The 17,801-nt window shown below is 43.4% G+C and overlaps 1 protein-coding gene and 1 pseudogene across 1 annotated transcript; both read right to left on the reverse strand.

The window, feature by feature from the left end:
- Positions 1–514: 514 nt before the first annotated feature.
- Positions 515–14,275, reverse strand: LOC129694804 (tubulin alpha-1 chain-like). Its single transcript, XM_055631562.1, has 2 exons — positions 13,980–14,275; positions 515–4,637 (listed from the first exon to the last, which is right to left on the reverse strand). The coding sequence occupies exons 1-2, from the start codon at positions 14,184–14,186 to the stop codon at positions 3,915–3,917; spliced, it is 930 nt and encodes a 309-aa protein (XP_055487537.1). The 5' UTR covers positions 14,187–14,275; the 3' UTR covers positions 515–3,914.
- Positions 14,276–15,348: 1,073 nt separating this feature from the next.
- LOC129694805 (tubulin alpha-8 chain-like) lies at positions 15,349–17,578 on the reverse strand (annotated as a pseudogene).
- Positions 17,579–17,801: the final 223 nt, after the last annotated feature.

Here is a 17,801-nt window from a genome sequence, read left to right on the forward strand (position 1 = left end):
CACCCTCCCGTGCCCCTCTCCTCTCACACACTCCCTCTCTTGTTCCCTGTCTCTCTCACACACTCCGTCGATACCCTTTCCCTCTGGTGCCTCTACCACACAGAAATATATAGCTTCCCCCCTCCCCATGTCTACTGCATCCCTCTCCCACATCCTCTCTCTCTGTCCCTCTCACACACACTCCCTCTCTCTCTTTTTCTAAGACTTTATTGGACACAATCATATGATACAACACATCAATTCATAAACAAAAATAACACTATATCAAGTATCATTATAATACATCATTGCATTAATTGTTCACAATACTCTCAACCTCACGCGGTGACCAGCGCCCACAGAAGGCCTCCAGAGTCCCCGTGGTCACCGCGTGTTCACTCTCCATGGACACATGTGCACGGACGTAGGGCCGAAAGAGGGGCAGGCGTCCGACTCTAGCCGGACCATCGACCTCCCGCTGCCAACGTGGACCCGCGAATGGCCATCTTGGCCAGGCCCAGGAGCAAACCGACAGGTAAGTCCCCCCCCCCGGCTCTCCCCACACCCTGCCTTCAGTGCAAACACTAGAATCGTAGGACTAAAATGCAACCAGAACTTGAGGAACAACCTCTTCAGATATTGGTACAGGGGCAGTAGCCTCTCGCACTCCATATAAATGTGGAACACGGACTCTTCCTCGCCACAGAAAATACAGGCAGCAGACGAGCCCGTGAACCGAATCAAAAGTTCATTACATGCCACCGCTCCATGCAACACTCTCCACCCCAGGTCCCCAATGTAAAGGGGGACAACTTCTTTGTAGGGGGACCCCCACTGGGGGCCTTCCCCGCCTCCAGGTGGTAACACCGTCCGTCATGATGTGTTGGGATGAGAAACGAAGGCAAGGAGGTGCAGAATGTGCAGGAGCATTCTATACAGTGCGCGTCTCTTCGCATCACGAAATGACATGCTGGCCATCTCAGAAAGGCTGCTCACGTTGTGTGGAGCCGGAGCCCGAGAAATATCCCGGAGCCGAGGCCCGATGAGCAGATCTGACGGAGCGGGTGAAAGCTCAGTCAGAACCACTCTAGGCGCACGCCTCTCCTCGACACCCGCCATGACAGCGTGAGGACCGACCACTCCCGCAACCGCATCATTCCCCTCCCCTCGTGGAGCAACACGCTGGCTGAAAACAGCCAAATTCCCAGGTCTTAGCACATCCCGGTAGGAAACAGGCAACCCCCTTAGGGCGGGTCGACTGATGCCCGCCACCGGGAGCCGCGAGACCCCCCCTTAGGCAACGACCCCGTCGGAAAAAATACGTGGCCAGAGAGTGCCATCTGGGGGGGGGGGGGTGTTCTCTACATACATTTACCTCCACAGAGTCCTAAGACGGAGAGCCGCCACCTGGGTACGCACGCATGCCAAGGACTGGCCGCCCTCCTTTAACGGGAGACTCAGGACAGCTGCGGAGACCCAGTGCTTCCTATTTCCCCAGAAGAAATCCACCAGCATCTTCTGTAAAGCAGTTATAAAAATGGAAGGCGGGACAAGAGTAGCCAGCCGGTACCATAACATGGAGGCCACCAGCTGCTTTATGACCAACAACCTCCCCTGAATGGAAAGAATTCCAAACAGACCTGACCAGCGCCCCAGCCGGGCAACCACTTCCAACTACTGCCAGTTTGCCGGACAAGCATCCTCAGTGGGGCTCAGATACACACCCAAATAGAGGAGGTGCGTGGTGCTCCACGCAAACATTATCATCCCCTCCGGCAGGGAGTCTGACCCACCAAAAGTCCAGAACACTTACTCCAGTTAATCCTGGCAGAAGATGAAGCTGAGAAAATCTCCTGGCAGTCACGCATCCTCCGCAAGTCACCAGGATCAGTGAACATAAGGAGTACATCATCGGCATACGCCGAAATAACCACATCCACCCCCTGGCCAGGTAGGGCCAGGCCTGTGAACCTCCTCCGAAGAAGACACAGGAACGGTTCCACACACACCGAGTACAACATGGGGCACCCCTGACGGACCCCCTCCCAAAATGACAGGGGGCCAACAACACACCATTAACCTGCACAAGCCACTCCACTGCAGAGTACAGAAGCGGACTCGGGCCACAGAATGTGGTCCAAATCTGAACTGTAACAACGTCCCGAAGAGGTATTCATGCTCGACCCTATCAAAAGCCTTCTCCTGATCGAGACAGAAAAACAGCTGATTGGCCAGTACCCTGGGCTAGATGAATCAGGTCCCTAACCAGGTGGATGTTATCCTGAATGGACTTGCCAGGGACTGTGTAGGACTGGTCAGGATGAATCAGTTGAGACAGCACGGAGCCCAGGCAATTTGTCATCGCCTGTGTAAAAACTTAATACTCTGTGCATAGGAGAGAGACCGGGCGCCAGTTCTTCAACAAGCGCCGTTCGCCCTTCTTGGGCAGCAAGACAACAACTGCTCTACGCCACGAGAAGGGCATCTCCCCGGTCGCCAGGCTCTCCCCCAGAACCAACATGTAGTCACCCCTCAGGATATCCCAAAAAGCTATAATAAATTCTACCGTCAACCCATCCAGACCCGGGGGACTTACCCCTCCTGAGCTGATGCAAGGCACGAGCCAACTCCTCCAAAGATAAAGGGGCATCAAGAAGATCGGCCACCTCCCTATCTACAGTCGGTAGACCCTCCCACAGGTCCTGCTGAGCTTCCCCGCAGTGGTGCAGCGAATAAAAGCCGACCTCCATTGCTTTGTCACGTCAACATGTCGGCGATGGATTAATAGGCAGTGTTATATAAGTGAGTGATGAAGGACAAAACGGTTCTCATTTAGCCGAGGGACACCAGTTTGGTTCTTCGGTTGGAAGAAACCGGGGCCAACCAATGGAGTTCTGGAAATTGCAAATGGTTCCCGCTAGGGTTGGAGTTCCACGAAGGCAGCTGTTCCAGAGCGCTGTAGACCCGGGATCGATCCCAACCTCCGACGATCCGCCGCCTTACCCATTCCCACTCCCCCCACCGCAAAGATGCTGCTGCTGGCAAGTCGCATGGAGGAGTAATGCAAAAATATGGGACTGAACGAGCGTTACATAGAAACATAGAAACATGGAAAATAGGTGCAGGAGTAGGGCATTCGGTACTTCGAGCCTGCACCGCCATTCAATAAGAACATGGCTGATCATCCAACTCAGTATCCTGTACCTGCGTTCTCTCCATACCCCCTGATCTATTAAGCCACAAGGGCCACATCTAACTCCCTCTTAAATATAGCCAATGAACTGGCCTCAACTGCATTCTGTGGCAGAGAATTCCACAGATTCACCACTCTCTGTGTGAAAAATGTTTTTCTCATCGCAGTCCTAAAAGATTTCCCCTTTATCCTTATACTGTGACCCCTTGTTCTGGACTTCCCCAACATCGGGAACAATCTTCCTGCATGTAGCCTGGCAAGCCCCTAAGAATTTTGTAAGTTTCTATAAGATCCCAACTGAATCTTCTAAATTCTAGCGAGACATTAGTGACAGGAGAGAATAGAATTACTGGTTCAAGTTCAAGTTCAAGTGAGTTTATTGTCATGGGTCCCTGATAGGACAATGAAATTATTGCTTTGCTTCAGCACACAGAACATAATAGGCATTTACTACAAAACAGATCAGTGTGGGAGGGTCAGCATGGACCCCATAGGCCGAATGTTACTGATCGTGGTCTAAAAAATGAAGATTTGCACCTTTAAACGAGGGAAACCCCTGCTAGTTATCAAGATCCTGGCGTGAGCCATTTGACAGGAGTCGCCCAGAAACCGTCAATGGTTCCCTGGATGTTAAGAACCCAGGCCCTCGGTTTGGAAAGAACGTCTCCTGGTTTCTGCAATCGTGGAGCGGCTGGTCTGGTTGTGGTAAATTTCACAGCTCAGTGCGAGACCAGTGTTTGGGTCAAGCTTCTGCCGCGTGGATTCCTGCACAACCTCCAACTACCTTGAACCCGGTCGGACACCAGTCCACGAACTGGATGGAGCGCTTGGTCTTGATGGTGGCGATGGAGGCGTTGACGTCCTTGGGCACCATGTCCCCGCGGTACATCATGCAGCACGCCATGTATTTGCCCTGGCGGGGTTCGCACTTGAGCATCTGGTTGGCCGGCTCGAAACAGGCGTTGGTGATCTCCGACACCGACAGTTGCTCGTTGTAAGCCTTCTCGGCCGAGATCAGGGGCGCGTAGGTCACCAGCGGGAAGTGAATGCGCGGGTAGGGGACCAGATTGGTCTGGAGCTCGAGCAGGTCCACGTTGAGGGCGCTGTCGAAGCGCAGCGAGGCGGTGATGGACGACACTACCTGTCCCAGCAGGCGGTTGAGGTTGGTGTAGGTGGGGCGCTCGATGTCCAGGTTCCGCCGGCTGACGTCGTAAATAGCCTCGTTGTCCAGCATGAAGGAGCAGTCGGAGTGCTCCAGGGTGCAGTGGGTGACCAGCACCGCGTTGTAGGGCTCGACCACCGCGGTGGAGATCTGCGGCGCCGGGTAAACGGAAAACTCCAGCTTGGATTTCTTGCCGTAATCGACGGAGAGTCTCTCCATGAGGAGGGAGGTGAAACCCGAGCCGGTGCCACCACCGAAACTGTGGAAGACGAGGAACCCCTGCAGTCCGGTGCACTGGTCGGCCTGTGGGCAAATAAAGTGGAGAGCATTGAGAAGGGGGAAAGGTGTGGGTGTTACAGGGGGTAAACTGACCCTCTGGAGAGGTGGATGGAGCCTAACATTAGTGGTTTTAGTTAAACATTTGTGGTCGGAAAGATGCGAGCGAGTATCTTTTTTAAATTTTTTTATTTTATTCATCTATTTATTTATTTATTTATTTATTTGTGAAAGATGTGAAATATATAGTGTGTGAAGAAAGAAAACGGGTAAATGAAGAAAGTTGAGGGAGAAAATAGTGAAAAGAAAATAAAATAAAAAAGAAAAGGAGATCATTATTTATAATCTTGACCAACCCTCGTCCAGTCCTGAAACGGTTATTTTTTACAATTGTGTTGCACCATATGATTCCAAAAAAACGACGAATGGAGACCAACTCGTTATGAATTGGTCTGATTTATCCATTAGGAGGAATCGCATTTCCTCAAGATGAGCGGTGTCCAACATACTTGCAATCCACATTTTAAGCATTGGTATTGTTGTACCCTTCCAAAATTTAAGTATTCATTTTTTTGCTATTATTAAACCATAGTTAAGGAATAGATTTTGAGATGTGTTCAATTTATTCCCATCTTCCATTATACCAAGTATAATCATTTCAGTATTAGGTTCCATTCTTGTCTTGAATAATTTTGTAAATATTTCAAAAATATCATTCCAAAATCTATAAAGTTTTATGCAGGAAACTAAGGAGTGTGTTATAGTTGCCTTTTGGGCTAGACATTTATCACATGTGGCGGATATATTTGGATAACATTTGTTCAATCTTGTTTTTGAATAAATTAATCTATGTACAATTTTAAATTGAATTAGATTATGTCTTACATTAATTGAACATTTGTGAATATATATCAGGTATTTTTCCCATTTAACCTTCGTAATTTTTATCATTAATTCCCGTTCCCACTCTTCTCTAAGTACCTCTGTCGATGGTAGGTCTATATTTAGAATACTATTATATAAATAGGATATTAATTTTTGTGAGTCAGCTTCAATATTCATTGCTTCTTCCAATAAGTCAGGAGTTACTTTTTGATATCCTTGTATATATTTTTTCACAAAGTCGCAAATCTGAAGATATTTAAAATATTGGTTGTTTTTCAATTTAAATTTTAATTGTAGCTGTTGGTATGATAGTAGGTTTCCCATTTCGTACATATTCCCGATCCTTCTAATTCTGAGACTTTCCCATATGTCTTATCAATAAGAGATGGTTTAAATAAAGGGTTGTTCGCTATTGGCATTAACAGTGAGAGATTTCTTAATTTTAAAGATAATTTTATTTGTTTCCAAATTCTTATTGTACCATATATAATTGGGTTCTTCTTATATATTGTGTTATTCAGTTTTTTGGGGGAAAATAGGATCGTTCCTATATTACAAGGATGGCAATCCTCCTTCTCCATTTTTATGCATTCTGCTTGTTGGGTAGAACTATCCAACCAATCAATCATATTCTTAATATGCACTGCCCAGTAATAATACATAAAATTCGGACGTGAAAGTCCCCCGACCTCTTTTGGTTTACATAAGTGTTTTTTTGTGATTCTATGTGATTTATAGTCCCAAATATAATTTGTAATGTTAGAGTCTCATTATTTTTTTTATTTTTTTATTTTTTTATTTTATTTTTTTATTTTTTTATTATTGGAGATAGGTACATGATCTATTACATCATTACTGTTACATCATTTTTAAATTGATAATATTGTCAGTTATTATTACATTGTCTCCAATACTTTTTGCATTTTTCTTCGTTTTTTTTTTATAACTAGATAGAGCTAAAGGGATAGATGAAATAGAGAGAGGGAAGAAGGAAAAAGAAAACTAAAATTAAAAAAAAGGAAGAGGAGTGAAAGAGGTAATTGAAGAAGAATGGAAAAATTTGTTAGAGTTTAAAAACATCATTCGAGATATGTTCGTACATTTCGAAGTATAGCATTTCATCCAATCTTTAGTCCGGGTGCTAGTCAGGTTCCAGTGCTGAATTATTCTGACCCTTTAAGTAATCAATAAAAGGAGACCATGTTCCAACGAATAATTCCTGTTTATCCAACAGGGAAAATCTGATTCTTTCCATGTTTAAGGTCTCCGTCATTTCTATAATCCACATTTTGATTGTGGGGGCCGTAGGGCCTTTCCAAAATTTTAGGATTAATTTTTTTCCTGTTATTAAACTGTAATCGATAAAGTTTCTTTGTGTTATTCTAAGTGTTTGATTTAATTCTAATATTCCGAGTATTATTAATTTTGAGTTTGGTTCCAGTTGTGTGTTGGTTACTTTGGAAATTATACTAAAAATATTTACCCAAATTTTTTTAATTTTTGTACAGTTTGTAAACATGTGCGATAACGTAGCTTCTAAATGTTGACATTTATCACATATAGGTGAGATATGTTGAAAAAATTTATGTAATTTTGTTTTGGCGTAATGTAACCTATGTATTACTTTAAATTGTATTAGAGAATGTCTCGCGTTTAGTGAACACTGATGTATGTGTTGTAGACTTTCTTCCCAAGTGTCTTTCGTTATTACCTGATTTAATTCTTTTTCCCATGCTTGTCTGTATAAGTCCGTCAAAGGAATGTCACTATCTAATAAGATATTATATATATAAGATATTAATTTTTCTGTATTAGGATGCTTATTCCAACATTCATCAAGAATCTCTGGGTTTCTATTTCGAAAATTTTTAGAATTCGATTTAACATAATCTCTAAGTTGAAGATATCTGAAATAATCATTTCCTCGAAGTCCATAAATCTGTTGCAATTCCTGAAATGTCAAAAACGAGCCTTCCTTGTAAAGGTGTCCTATATTTTTAATTCCATAATTCTTCCATAGTGTAAAACCCCCGTCTAAACATGAAGGCTTAAACAATGAATTATTCACAATTGGAAGAAAAAGAGATAAGTTATCTAATTTTAATGTCTTTTTTAATTGTTTCCAAATTTTTATAGCACTAAATATAATAGGGTTTTCCCTATAAATTTTCTTGTTTAATTTAGACGTAGCAAATAATATCGAACCAATATCATAAGGCATACAATCTTCCTTTTCCATTTTTAACCAGTCTGGTTGCTGGTCTGTTTCTCCCAACCAGAAGTTCATATTTTTAATATTAACTGCCCAGAAATAAAACAAAAAGTTAGGTAAAACCAAGCCTCCATTATTTTTTGATTTACACAAGTGTCTTTTGCTTATCCTATGATTCTTATAATCCCAGATAAAATCATTAACAATAGAGTCCAATTTTTTAAAGAAGTTTTTTGCCAGGTATATAGGAATCGTCTGAAAAAGGTATAATATTTGCGGTAAAAAAATCATTTTTATGGCATTAATTTTACCAACCATTGAAATAGGTAATGTTTTCCAGTATTGGATATTCTTATGTAATTTATTCAATAATGGGGGGAAATTTGCTTTAAATAATGATGTATATATCTTAGTTACATAGATACCTAGATATTTAAATTTTTCATTTACTACTTTAAATGGGAATTGTTGTATTATCTGTTTATTATGTTCCCTTATTGGCATAATTTCACTTTTATTCCAATTTATTCTGTATCCTGAAAGTGCACCGAATTGGTTTATTAGTTTTAATAGGTTTGGGATACTAATTTCTGGTTTTGTGATGTAAATTAATACGTCATCTGCATATAGAGAAATTTTATTCACTGTGTCTTTACTGTTATACCCATATATTTCCGGATGCCCCCTAATTCTTTCTGCAAGTGGCTCAATTGCAAGTGCAAATAGTAATGGAGATAACGGGCATCCTTGTCTACACCCTCTAGATAGACTGAATTTAGATGACAGTCTTTGGTTGGTAAGTATTCTGGCCGTAGGATTTGTGTATAGCAGTTTTATCCATGTGCAAAATTTCTCCCCTAGCTGCATCTTTTCCATCACCGAAAATAAATAAGGCCATTCGACCTGATCAAATGCTTTTTCAGCGTCAAGTGAGATTATTGCTAAATCTTCATTAATAATTCTCTTGGTATATATAATATTAAATAATCTTCTTAGATTATAATATGAATACCGTTTCTGAATAAAGCCTGTTTGGTCAGGGTGTATTAATTTATTCATCACTGTACTTAATCTACGTGCTAGTATTTTAGTTAGTATTTTCTGGTCTGTATTCAGAAGTGCAATTGCTCTGTATGCTCCCGGATCTTCCGGATCTTTATCAGCTTTAGGAATAAGCGTTATTATAGATTCATTTAAGGTGTCTGGGAGTTTCTGTTGGGTGTAGATATAATCATATAGTCTTTGCAAGCGTGGGCACAGCAAATCATGAAATTTTTTGTAAAATTCTGAACCTAGACCATCTGGCCCTACTGCCTTACCATTTTTTAGAGAGCCAATAGACTCCTCAATATCCTTTATCGTAATTTCCCTTTCTAATAATTCTCTATCCTTTGAATCTAAACCTTTTAAATTACATTTTATTAAAAAATCTGCTATTCCTTCTGATTGTGCTACAGTTTTAGTTGAATAAAGGTTATGATAGTATTGTAGAAATCTATCATTTATATCCTTGGGCATTTTTAATAATTCTCCTGTCTCTGTTCTAATTTTATGAATTATTTTTTCCCCTTCCATTTTTCGCAGCTGGCGTGCTAATAGTTTTTGTGGTTTGTCTCCAAATTCAAACTGTAATTGTTTGGTTTTTTTGATAAAGTTTTATTACTTGTTCTGAGTACATTTTATTTATTTTATATTTCAGTACAGCAATTTTATTATGTTTTAACGTAGATGGCGTTCTCGCATTTTCTGTATCTAGTTGCTTAATTTCACTTTCCAGTGCTTTTTGTTTAATCCTGTTTTCTTTATTATAAAATGCTTGGGCAGAGATTAATGTACCTCGAACATACGCTTTGAACGTCTCCCACATAAGAGAAGCAGGTGTGTCAGGGTTGTCATTTACCTCAAAAAATATTTGGATTTGTTTAATAATATATTCCTGGCATGATCTTTCGTTCAAGATTTGTGGGTTAAGTCTCCAATATGTTTGTTTCTCGGACATTCCATTTAATTTAATCATGAATGTTACCGGTGCGTGATCTGAGATTATAATGTTATGATATTTTGAATTATAAGTAAATGGAATAAACGTAGAGTCAACTAAAAAGTAATCTATTCTTGAGTATGTTTTGTGTACTGGTGAATAAAATGAATATTCCCGTCCGGTTGGGTTTTCTATTCTCCAGATATCCTTAATATTAGTGGTATTAATAAATGAATTTAAAAAAACACTTGAATTGGATGTTGCTTTTTTTTGCCTTGATGATCTATCTAAGTATGGGTCTAATGTACAATTGAAGTCTCCTCCAATTATTAATTTGTATTGTGCAAATTCAGGAATTTTATTAAATGTTTTGTTAAAAAAAGTGGGGTTATCGAAGTTAGGCCCATAAACATTTAGAAGGGTCACCTTTTCACCGTTTAACTCTCCAACCACTATAATATATCTGCCATCCATATCCACTATTATTGAGGAGGTCGCAAAAGGAATTCCTTTACGAATTACTATTGCTACTCCTCTTGACTTGTGGGAAAAAGAAGAATGATATGATTCAGCGATCCACTTAGCTTTAAGTCTATGTTGTGATTCCTTTTTAAGATGTGTCTCTTGAAGAAATATTATATCTGTTTTGATTTGATTTAGGTGTGCCAAAACTTTACTTCTCTTAATTGGTTCATTGATTCCCTTGACATTCCAACTACAAAATGTTATTCCCTGACCCCTTCTTGTCATGTTAGCATCTTGCATATTGCTTTTGAGGTGGTCTATAACCGGGCAGAAGGAACAACACATAGAACCTGACCCTGCTCCCAAACCTCAGATAGATGAATTTAAATTCGAATACATCATTCTTCCGATCATATCTCCTTGCCTTGGTCTTGTTTTTCCATTCAAACCTTGAGTTAGAGAAATATTTAAAGAAAGAAAAGTGATAGGGTTGGTTAGTGTAGGGTGAAGAAAAAAGAACTACATCTACAATTAGTGTAGTTAGTGATAGCCACACTAACGTGGCTAGAATTCTAAAGACTTCCGTAGCCTTTGTAAAATGAAAAAATTCCCAGCTCCGTGCCCGAGGAAGAGGAAAGAAAAAAAAAAGGGGGAAATTATATTTAACATTCAATCAACTTCTTTGGGAGTATCAAACTTATTTACCTAGTCATACTTATACCCACACAATATATATGCACCTACCTACGTACACGCATATATATATATATATATGTATACATACCCACATGTATACTAGTATCAACACGTAACCCTGCAGAAAGGTTCAAGCCAGCAAAATGATTTTAAATTGAAAGATAGAGCGGAAAAAAGAAAAGGAAACCCGTCAATCATAATTATGATATAGGTTAATTTACCTCTTACATATCTTTCTATATACTATATTATGTAATTCCTTTCTTCATTTATCAAAGACTATTAATTATTGATCATTGTTATCCATCTTATACCGTATTAACTTTTATAAGAATTGATAATGTTAATAATTTTAGTGGAAATAAGGATATTTAATAAGTATTAGTTGTTACCTGTATAGTTAAATATGAATTTACATATAATAGTAATGATTAGTAACCCAAAAAGAGCCAAAACAAAAAAGAGAAAAAAGGAGGGAAAAACCCTCGAAAAATCGCAGTTTTTATCCAATGTCCTCCATCATTTTCGATTTCCAAGTGTCTATAAAGTTCTTGAACGAATTTTAAAGGTCCTTTTAGATCTGATGGTCATCTTAGTCCATGGCTCCTAAGGAGTGATGTAGGTTCTTCAGTCTGTGGGCACGTTACCGACTACCTTGGCGTATTCGAGTGCTTTTTCGTGCTCTGTAAAAAAGAACACATTGGCATTGTAGGTGACTCTTAGCCTTGCGGGATAGAGTAGGCTGTATTTCAAATCCGGTACACTCTTCAATATTCTTTTGGTCTCGTTGAACAGCATTCTTTTCTTGAAGACCTCTGTCGAGTAATCTCGGTAGATGCTAAATCTCTCGCCTTCAAAAAAAAGTTGACCGCTCCGAACACTTTTCTTCATTATCTCATCAAATTCATGATCCTGTAGGACTTTTACAATAATTTGTCTTGGATGGACATCATCTTGTGTACGACGTCGCTGCGCTCTATGGGCTCGGCCGAGTAGAGGTTTGTGATCCAATTTTAGGACTTTATGTAGTAGGTCTGCCACAAAATCCCGAGTGCCCATTTCCTTCTCGCTTCCTTCCTTCACCCCTACAATTCTTAGGTTCTTTCATCTTTGACGCCCCTCCAGATCGATACATTTATCATTTAATTTGCTCACCATGTTTGTGAGGCGTTGGTTTTCAGTAAGGAGCTGATTTACTGTTTCTGCACTTGTCATCGCACATTTCTCAAGCTCGGTTATCGCTATTCTGTGTTGATCAAGTTCTTGGCGAATGGGGTCCACCTCTGTTTGAACCTTTGTTTCCACCGAAACGAGTCTGGCTTCCATCACTTCCATCTGGTCTTTGACCTCTTCCTCCCTCGTCCTCTTCCAGTTTTCAAGCATTTGTTGAACTGTGACGAGCATTTCTGCTCTAAAATCTACCTTGAAGGTGTCTAGTGCCTTTTGAAATTTCTCTCCAAAAGTCTTCATTTCAGCAGCCAGACAAGTCTTCATTTCAGCAGCCAGAAAGATTTTAAGATCTTCCATTTCCCATTTTTTCCCCCCTTTAATCTTCTTTGGAGGATCTTCCTGGGCCATCGCTGTAACTGAGGCCGAGGCTTCTGTAGGGCCTTCCTCTTCCATCTGGGGTCTTCCTTTACCCGATTTTTTTGTTGCTCCACGGGGGGGGGGGGGTGTTGTAGCGACATACCTTAAGTCGCAGGCCTGATGACGTCACGCAGGCTGCCGTTTCAGATTACGATCGCTGCAGGTAGGTCCCGATTTTTCTCCCGTTTTTTGTTTTCCTCGGTACGGAGCTGGTTGGCGCTGGACTTAGGTCTCCATAGCGCCACCGGAAGTCGAGTCTCATTATTTAAAAAATATTTTGGTATATATACCGGTATAGACTGAAATAGGTATAGCAATTGTGGTAGGAAGATCTGAGGGACAGGTTATGAATGCATGTAGATGGACAGAGCCGGATTAGGGGTAGTCAGCACGGCTGTGTAGCTGGTTGGTCGTGTGTCAAGAATCTGATCTAGGTTTACATAGAAACATAGAAAATAGGTGCCATTTGATCCTTCGAGCCTGCACCGCCATTCAATATGATCATGGCTGATCATCCAACTCAGTATCCTGTTCATGCCTTCTCTCCATACCCCCTGATCCCTTTAGCCACAAGGGCCACATCTCTTAAATATAGCCAATTAACTGGCCTCAACCACCTTCTGTGGCAGAGAATTCTGTGTGAAAAATTATTTTCTCATCTCGGTCCTAAAATACTTCCCCTTTATCCTTAAACTGTGACCCCTTGTTCTGGACCTCCACAACATCGGGACAATTTTCCTGCATCTAGCCTGTCCTCCCCCTTAAGAATCTTGTACGTTTCTATGAGATCCCCCCTCAATCTTCTAAATTCCAGCGAGTACAAGCCGAGTCTATCCAATCTTTCTTCATATGAAAGTCCTGACATCCCAGGAATCAGTCTGGTGAACCTCCTCTGTACTCCCTCTATGGCAAGAATGTCCTTCCTCAGATTAGGAGACCAAAACTGTACGCAATACTACAGGTGAGGTCTCACCAATACCTGTACAACTGCAGTAGAACCTCCCTGTTCCTATACTCAAATCATTTTGCTATGTGTCATGTGTCAGGGTTATGGGGAGAAAGCAGGTAGATGGGTTTAAGAGAGGAAGATAGATCAGCCAACGATTCATAGCAAAAGGATTTGAATTTTATAGCTTTCTATGAGATCCCCCCTCAATCTTCTAAATTCTAGCGAGTACAAGCCGAGTCTATCCAGTCTTTCTTCATATGGAAGTCCTGACATCCCAGGAATCAGTCTGGTGAAACTGGCATGTACATTGATATGATAGGTTTGGAGGGATATGGACCAAACGCGGACAGGTGGGACCAGAGTAGATGCACCGGTGTGGGTCGATGGCCTGTTTCCACGCTGCACAACTCTATCGCTATATGAGTCCGTGGGCGCGGGGAGGAGACGTGAACGGGGATCCAGTCGGGTGACGATCGCTGAGCTACATCATAAACGCTGAACCATTCATGAACTGCGGGCCACGGGCGAACCAGTATCACCAGATCGTTGAATAATGGGCGCTGGTTCACGGTTGGATTCCGTTCCACAACCTACCAGCTTCCGGATGCGATCCAGGACCAGTTCGACGACCTCCTTGCCGATGGAGCAGTGGCCCCGGGCGTAGTTGTTGGCCGCGTCCTCCTTGCCGGTGATGAGCTGTTCGGGGTGGAAGAGCAGCCGGTATGTGCCGGTCCGCACTTCATCTACAGGGGAGCAAACAGAAAACGGAGAATGAACCAGTTCATTAAGAAACGGGTTCATTAAGAATCACACGCCCCTCGGCAAACGCCACGGGGAAGGTTTCAGACAAGGCCCAACATGTTAGGACTCTCCCTGGTTTCACCTTACCGATTACCGTGGGCTACAGATCAATGAACACGGCCCGGGGGACGTGCTTGCCCGACCCCGTGTCGCTGAAGAAGGTGTTGAAGGAGTCGTCCCCCCCGCCCCCCCCCCCCCCCCATGGTCTTGTCGCTGGGCATCTGTCCATTCGGCTGGATCCCGTGCTCCAGGCAGTACAGCTCCCAGCAAGCGTTGCCCCCTCGGATTCCTATTAAATACTTCCCTGTTCATCTTGAACCTGTGTGGTCTGGTCCTCGATTTAGCCTGCTCTGGACAAGAGATTGTGCATCTACCCGATCTATTCCTCTCATTAGTTTGTACACTTCTGTAAGATCACCTCTCAGCTTCCTGCGCCCCAAGGAATAGAGACCCAACCCACGCAACCTTTCTTATAGCTCACACCTTCTAGTCCTGGCAACATCCTCGTAAACCGTTTCTAAACCCTTTCAAGCTTGAACATATATTTCCTATAACATGGTGCCCAAACATAGGGCACAATATTCTAAATGCGGTCCAACCAACGCCTTATGCAACTGTAACATGACCTCCCAACTTCCATATACATCACTGTGACGGATAAAGGTCAATGTGCCATTAGACTGTTTGACTACCTTATCTAACTAAAACTCGACCTTTAAGGAACCGTGCACCTGCACGCCTAGAACCCTCTGCCCCACAATATTCCTCAGAGCATTGCCATTTACTGTGTAGCTCTTTCCCTTGTTCGACGTCCCAAAATGCAACACCTCACACTTCTCAGTATTAAATTCCATTACCTATTAATGGTCCTTCCCTCTCCCCGTCTCCCCTCGTAAAATCCATATATAGTTGAAACCCCATGAGATGTTTCATATTCCCAGTGGCCAAAGACATTTGACCTTCCCGATGATTTACCTAAGTGCTTTGCTCCGTTTTGTATATTCCATCGGGACTCTGTCCCATCTCAACATCCTAAAAGTTACTTGTATTTCATTTTGAGGGAAATCCGACGCGATGACAGGGAAAACATACAAACTCCGTGCAGATAAGCACCAGTAGTCAGAATCGAACCCGTGTCTCTGGGTCACCAGCTCCGCTGTAAAGCACCAGCTGTACCGCTGCGCCGCCAAGGTCGTTTCCTCTTTTCTTATTGACTGAATTTACCATCCAAACATCAGGAAAACCGCCAACCGCATCCTTCGTGTTCTGTGGAGCACGCCAGAACTGAATTCCCATCACCTCGTCTATAAATGACTGCTACAGGTGGGATGAGGACTTACATACGAACAGCTGCTCCCAAATTACTCTCCCCACTTTCTGCCTAACAATGTTGTTATTTTCCATTCTCCGACTTCTCAAATAAATCGACAAAACAATCGGTCCTTAAAATAATTTTATCATCATATGTATAATATCTATCAATATAATCTATTAAATCTGTATTAAATTAAACTTTCAACTACTAAATTAATACATATTATTCTTCCTCTCCCCCCCTTCTCTCGAGGTCGGCGGAATCCACGGCCACCTCGTGGTAGTCCTTCTCCAGCGACGCCATGTCTTCCCGCGCGTCCTGGAACTCTCCTTCCTCCAGCCCCTCTCCCACGTACCAGTGGACAAAGGCCCGTTTGGCGTACATCTTGTCGAACTTGATGTTGAGGCGTTCCAGGCCATGGAGATGGCGGTGGTGTTGCTCAGCATGCAGAGGGCACCTTGCACCTTGGCCAGGTCGCCCCCCGGCACCACCGTCGGGGGCTGGTAGTTGATACCCACCTGCGGCAGGAAAGGAAAATCTTTAAATTAATTCTACTTGCACAATATGCTTGCATTATCGGTTTAGTACAGCGCCCTTAAATTGCACAAATTATCATTGATTAATAGCTTAGCGATTCCATTTCCGATACATGTGTGTTAGAGCCATGAAGGTATGATGCTGTGCAGCTGGGAAGCGTGCTCTTCCAACCACCTTGTCCATGCCCCACAGTTGGCATATTGAGCTCGTCTCATTTGCATACGACTTCCCTTTATCCTTTTAAATCCTTCCTGTGCAGCCTATGTTTTGGGAATTTCCATCTATGCTTTAAATGTGGCAAACGTAAGGGTTTTTAGCTTTACCTGCAACTCGTTCCAGATGCAGACTACCCTCAGAATAGATTAATTGGTCGGGATGTCCTTCTTAAATATCTCATCTCTCGCCTCACGTAGAGGACATCCAGTTTTGAGATGTTAAGATGAGAGCACATATTATCCATGTCACTCGTGATCTTGCACACCAGGATATGTCCTGCCCCTCAGATTTCTACGCACCAAATAAAAAAAACCCAGCCTATCTCACCTCGCCCATAATTGTAAGGCCAAGGCCAAGGACTGTCCGGATGACACCCTCCTGCACCCTTTGCAAAATATTCACACCTTTGAAGAAGGGGTGTGTGTGTCCTTCGGGTGCTGATATGATTTATTTGCAGAGTACAAATAGTGCCATGGATGTATTCTAAGTCATTGCATGTATGTTGTTATTCCAGCAGATGAATTAGACTGCATGTGTGCGCAAGGAAACGCGAGCGTTGGTCACACTCACCTTGAACCCGGTCGGGCACCAGTCCACGAACTGGATGGAGCGCTTTGTCTTGATGGTGGCGATGGAAGCGTTGACGTCCTTGGGCACCACGTCCCCGCGCTACAGCATACAGCACGCCATGTACTTCCCCTGGCGAGGGTCGCACTTCACCAACTGGTTGGCCGGCTCGAAGCAGGCGTTGGTCAATTGGGAGACGGACAGTTCCTCATGGTAAGCCTTCTCTGCAGAAATAATGGGAGCGTAGGTGATGAGCGGGAAGTGGATGCGCGGGTAGGGAACCAGATTGGTTTGGAACTCAGTCAGGTCCACGTTAAGAGCGCCGTCGAAGCGCAGCGAGGCAGTGATAGACGACACTAACTGGGCCATCAGGCGGTTGAGGTTGGTGTAGGTGGGGCGCTCGATGTCCAGGTTCCGCCGACATACGTCGTAAATGGCCTCGTTGTCCATCATGAAGGCGCAGTCGGAGTGCTCCAGGGTGCAGTGGGTGACCAGCACCGCGTTGTAGGGCTCGACCACTGCGGTGGAGATTTGCGGAGCCGGGTAGACGGAAAACTCCAGCTTGGATTTCTTGCCGTAGTCGACGGAGAGTCTCTCCATGAGGAGGGAGGTGAAGCCCGAGCCAGTGCCGCCCCCGAAACTGTGGAAGATGAGGAATCCCTGCAGTCCGGTGCAGAAATCGGCCTGAGGGTGGAGAAGGGACAAAAGCTCAATTCTGTGCCAACGTTTAAAGGGAAGGAGCGGCGCGAGAGGGTCATGGTGCTCTCTACAGCCGGCGCAGAGCGAGATGGTTCGGTGAGTATCTCAGTGATAAATAGAGCGGTGACAATGAGTATTTGGGAACACCGTGGCCGCAGCACTCGCGAATGGGCCGATGCAACCGGATACATTGGCACTGTATGCACGCGGAGCGGCAGTCGGTAATTTGCAGTCGCTGAGCAACCTACCAGCTTCCGGATGCGATCCAGGACCAGGTCCAC

The sequence above is a fragment of the Leucoraja erinacea genome, unplaced genomic scaffold (genome assembly GCF_028641065.1).
Source record: "Leucoraja erinacea ecotype New England unplaced genomic scaffold, Leri_hhj_1 Leri_804S, whole genome shotgun sequence".
NCBI classification, from domain to species: Eukaryota; Metazoa; Chordata; class Chondrichthyes; order Rajiformes; family Rajidae; genus Leucoraja; species Leucoraja erinaceus.

What these genes read in the sequence shown, in the direction of transcription:
- LOC129694804 (XM_055631562.1), bottom strand. Translation starts at nt 14,186, where the DNA reads ATGAACCCGTTTCTTAATGAACTGGTTCATTCTCCGTTTTCTGTTTGC. An exon ending in TGGATCGCATCCGGAAGCTG is followed by an intron (nt 4,638 to 13,979) that starts GTAGGTTGTGGA and finishes ATTTGCCCACAG; the next exon opens with GCCGACCAGTGCACCGGACT.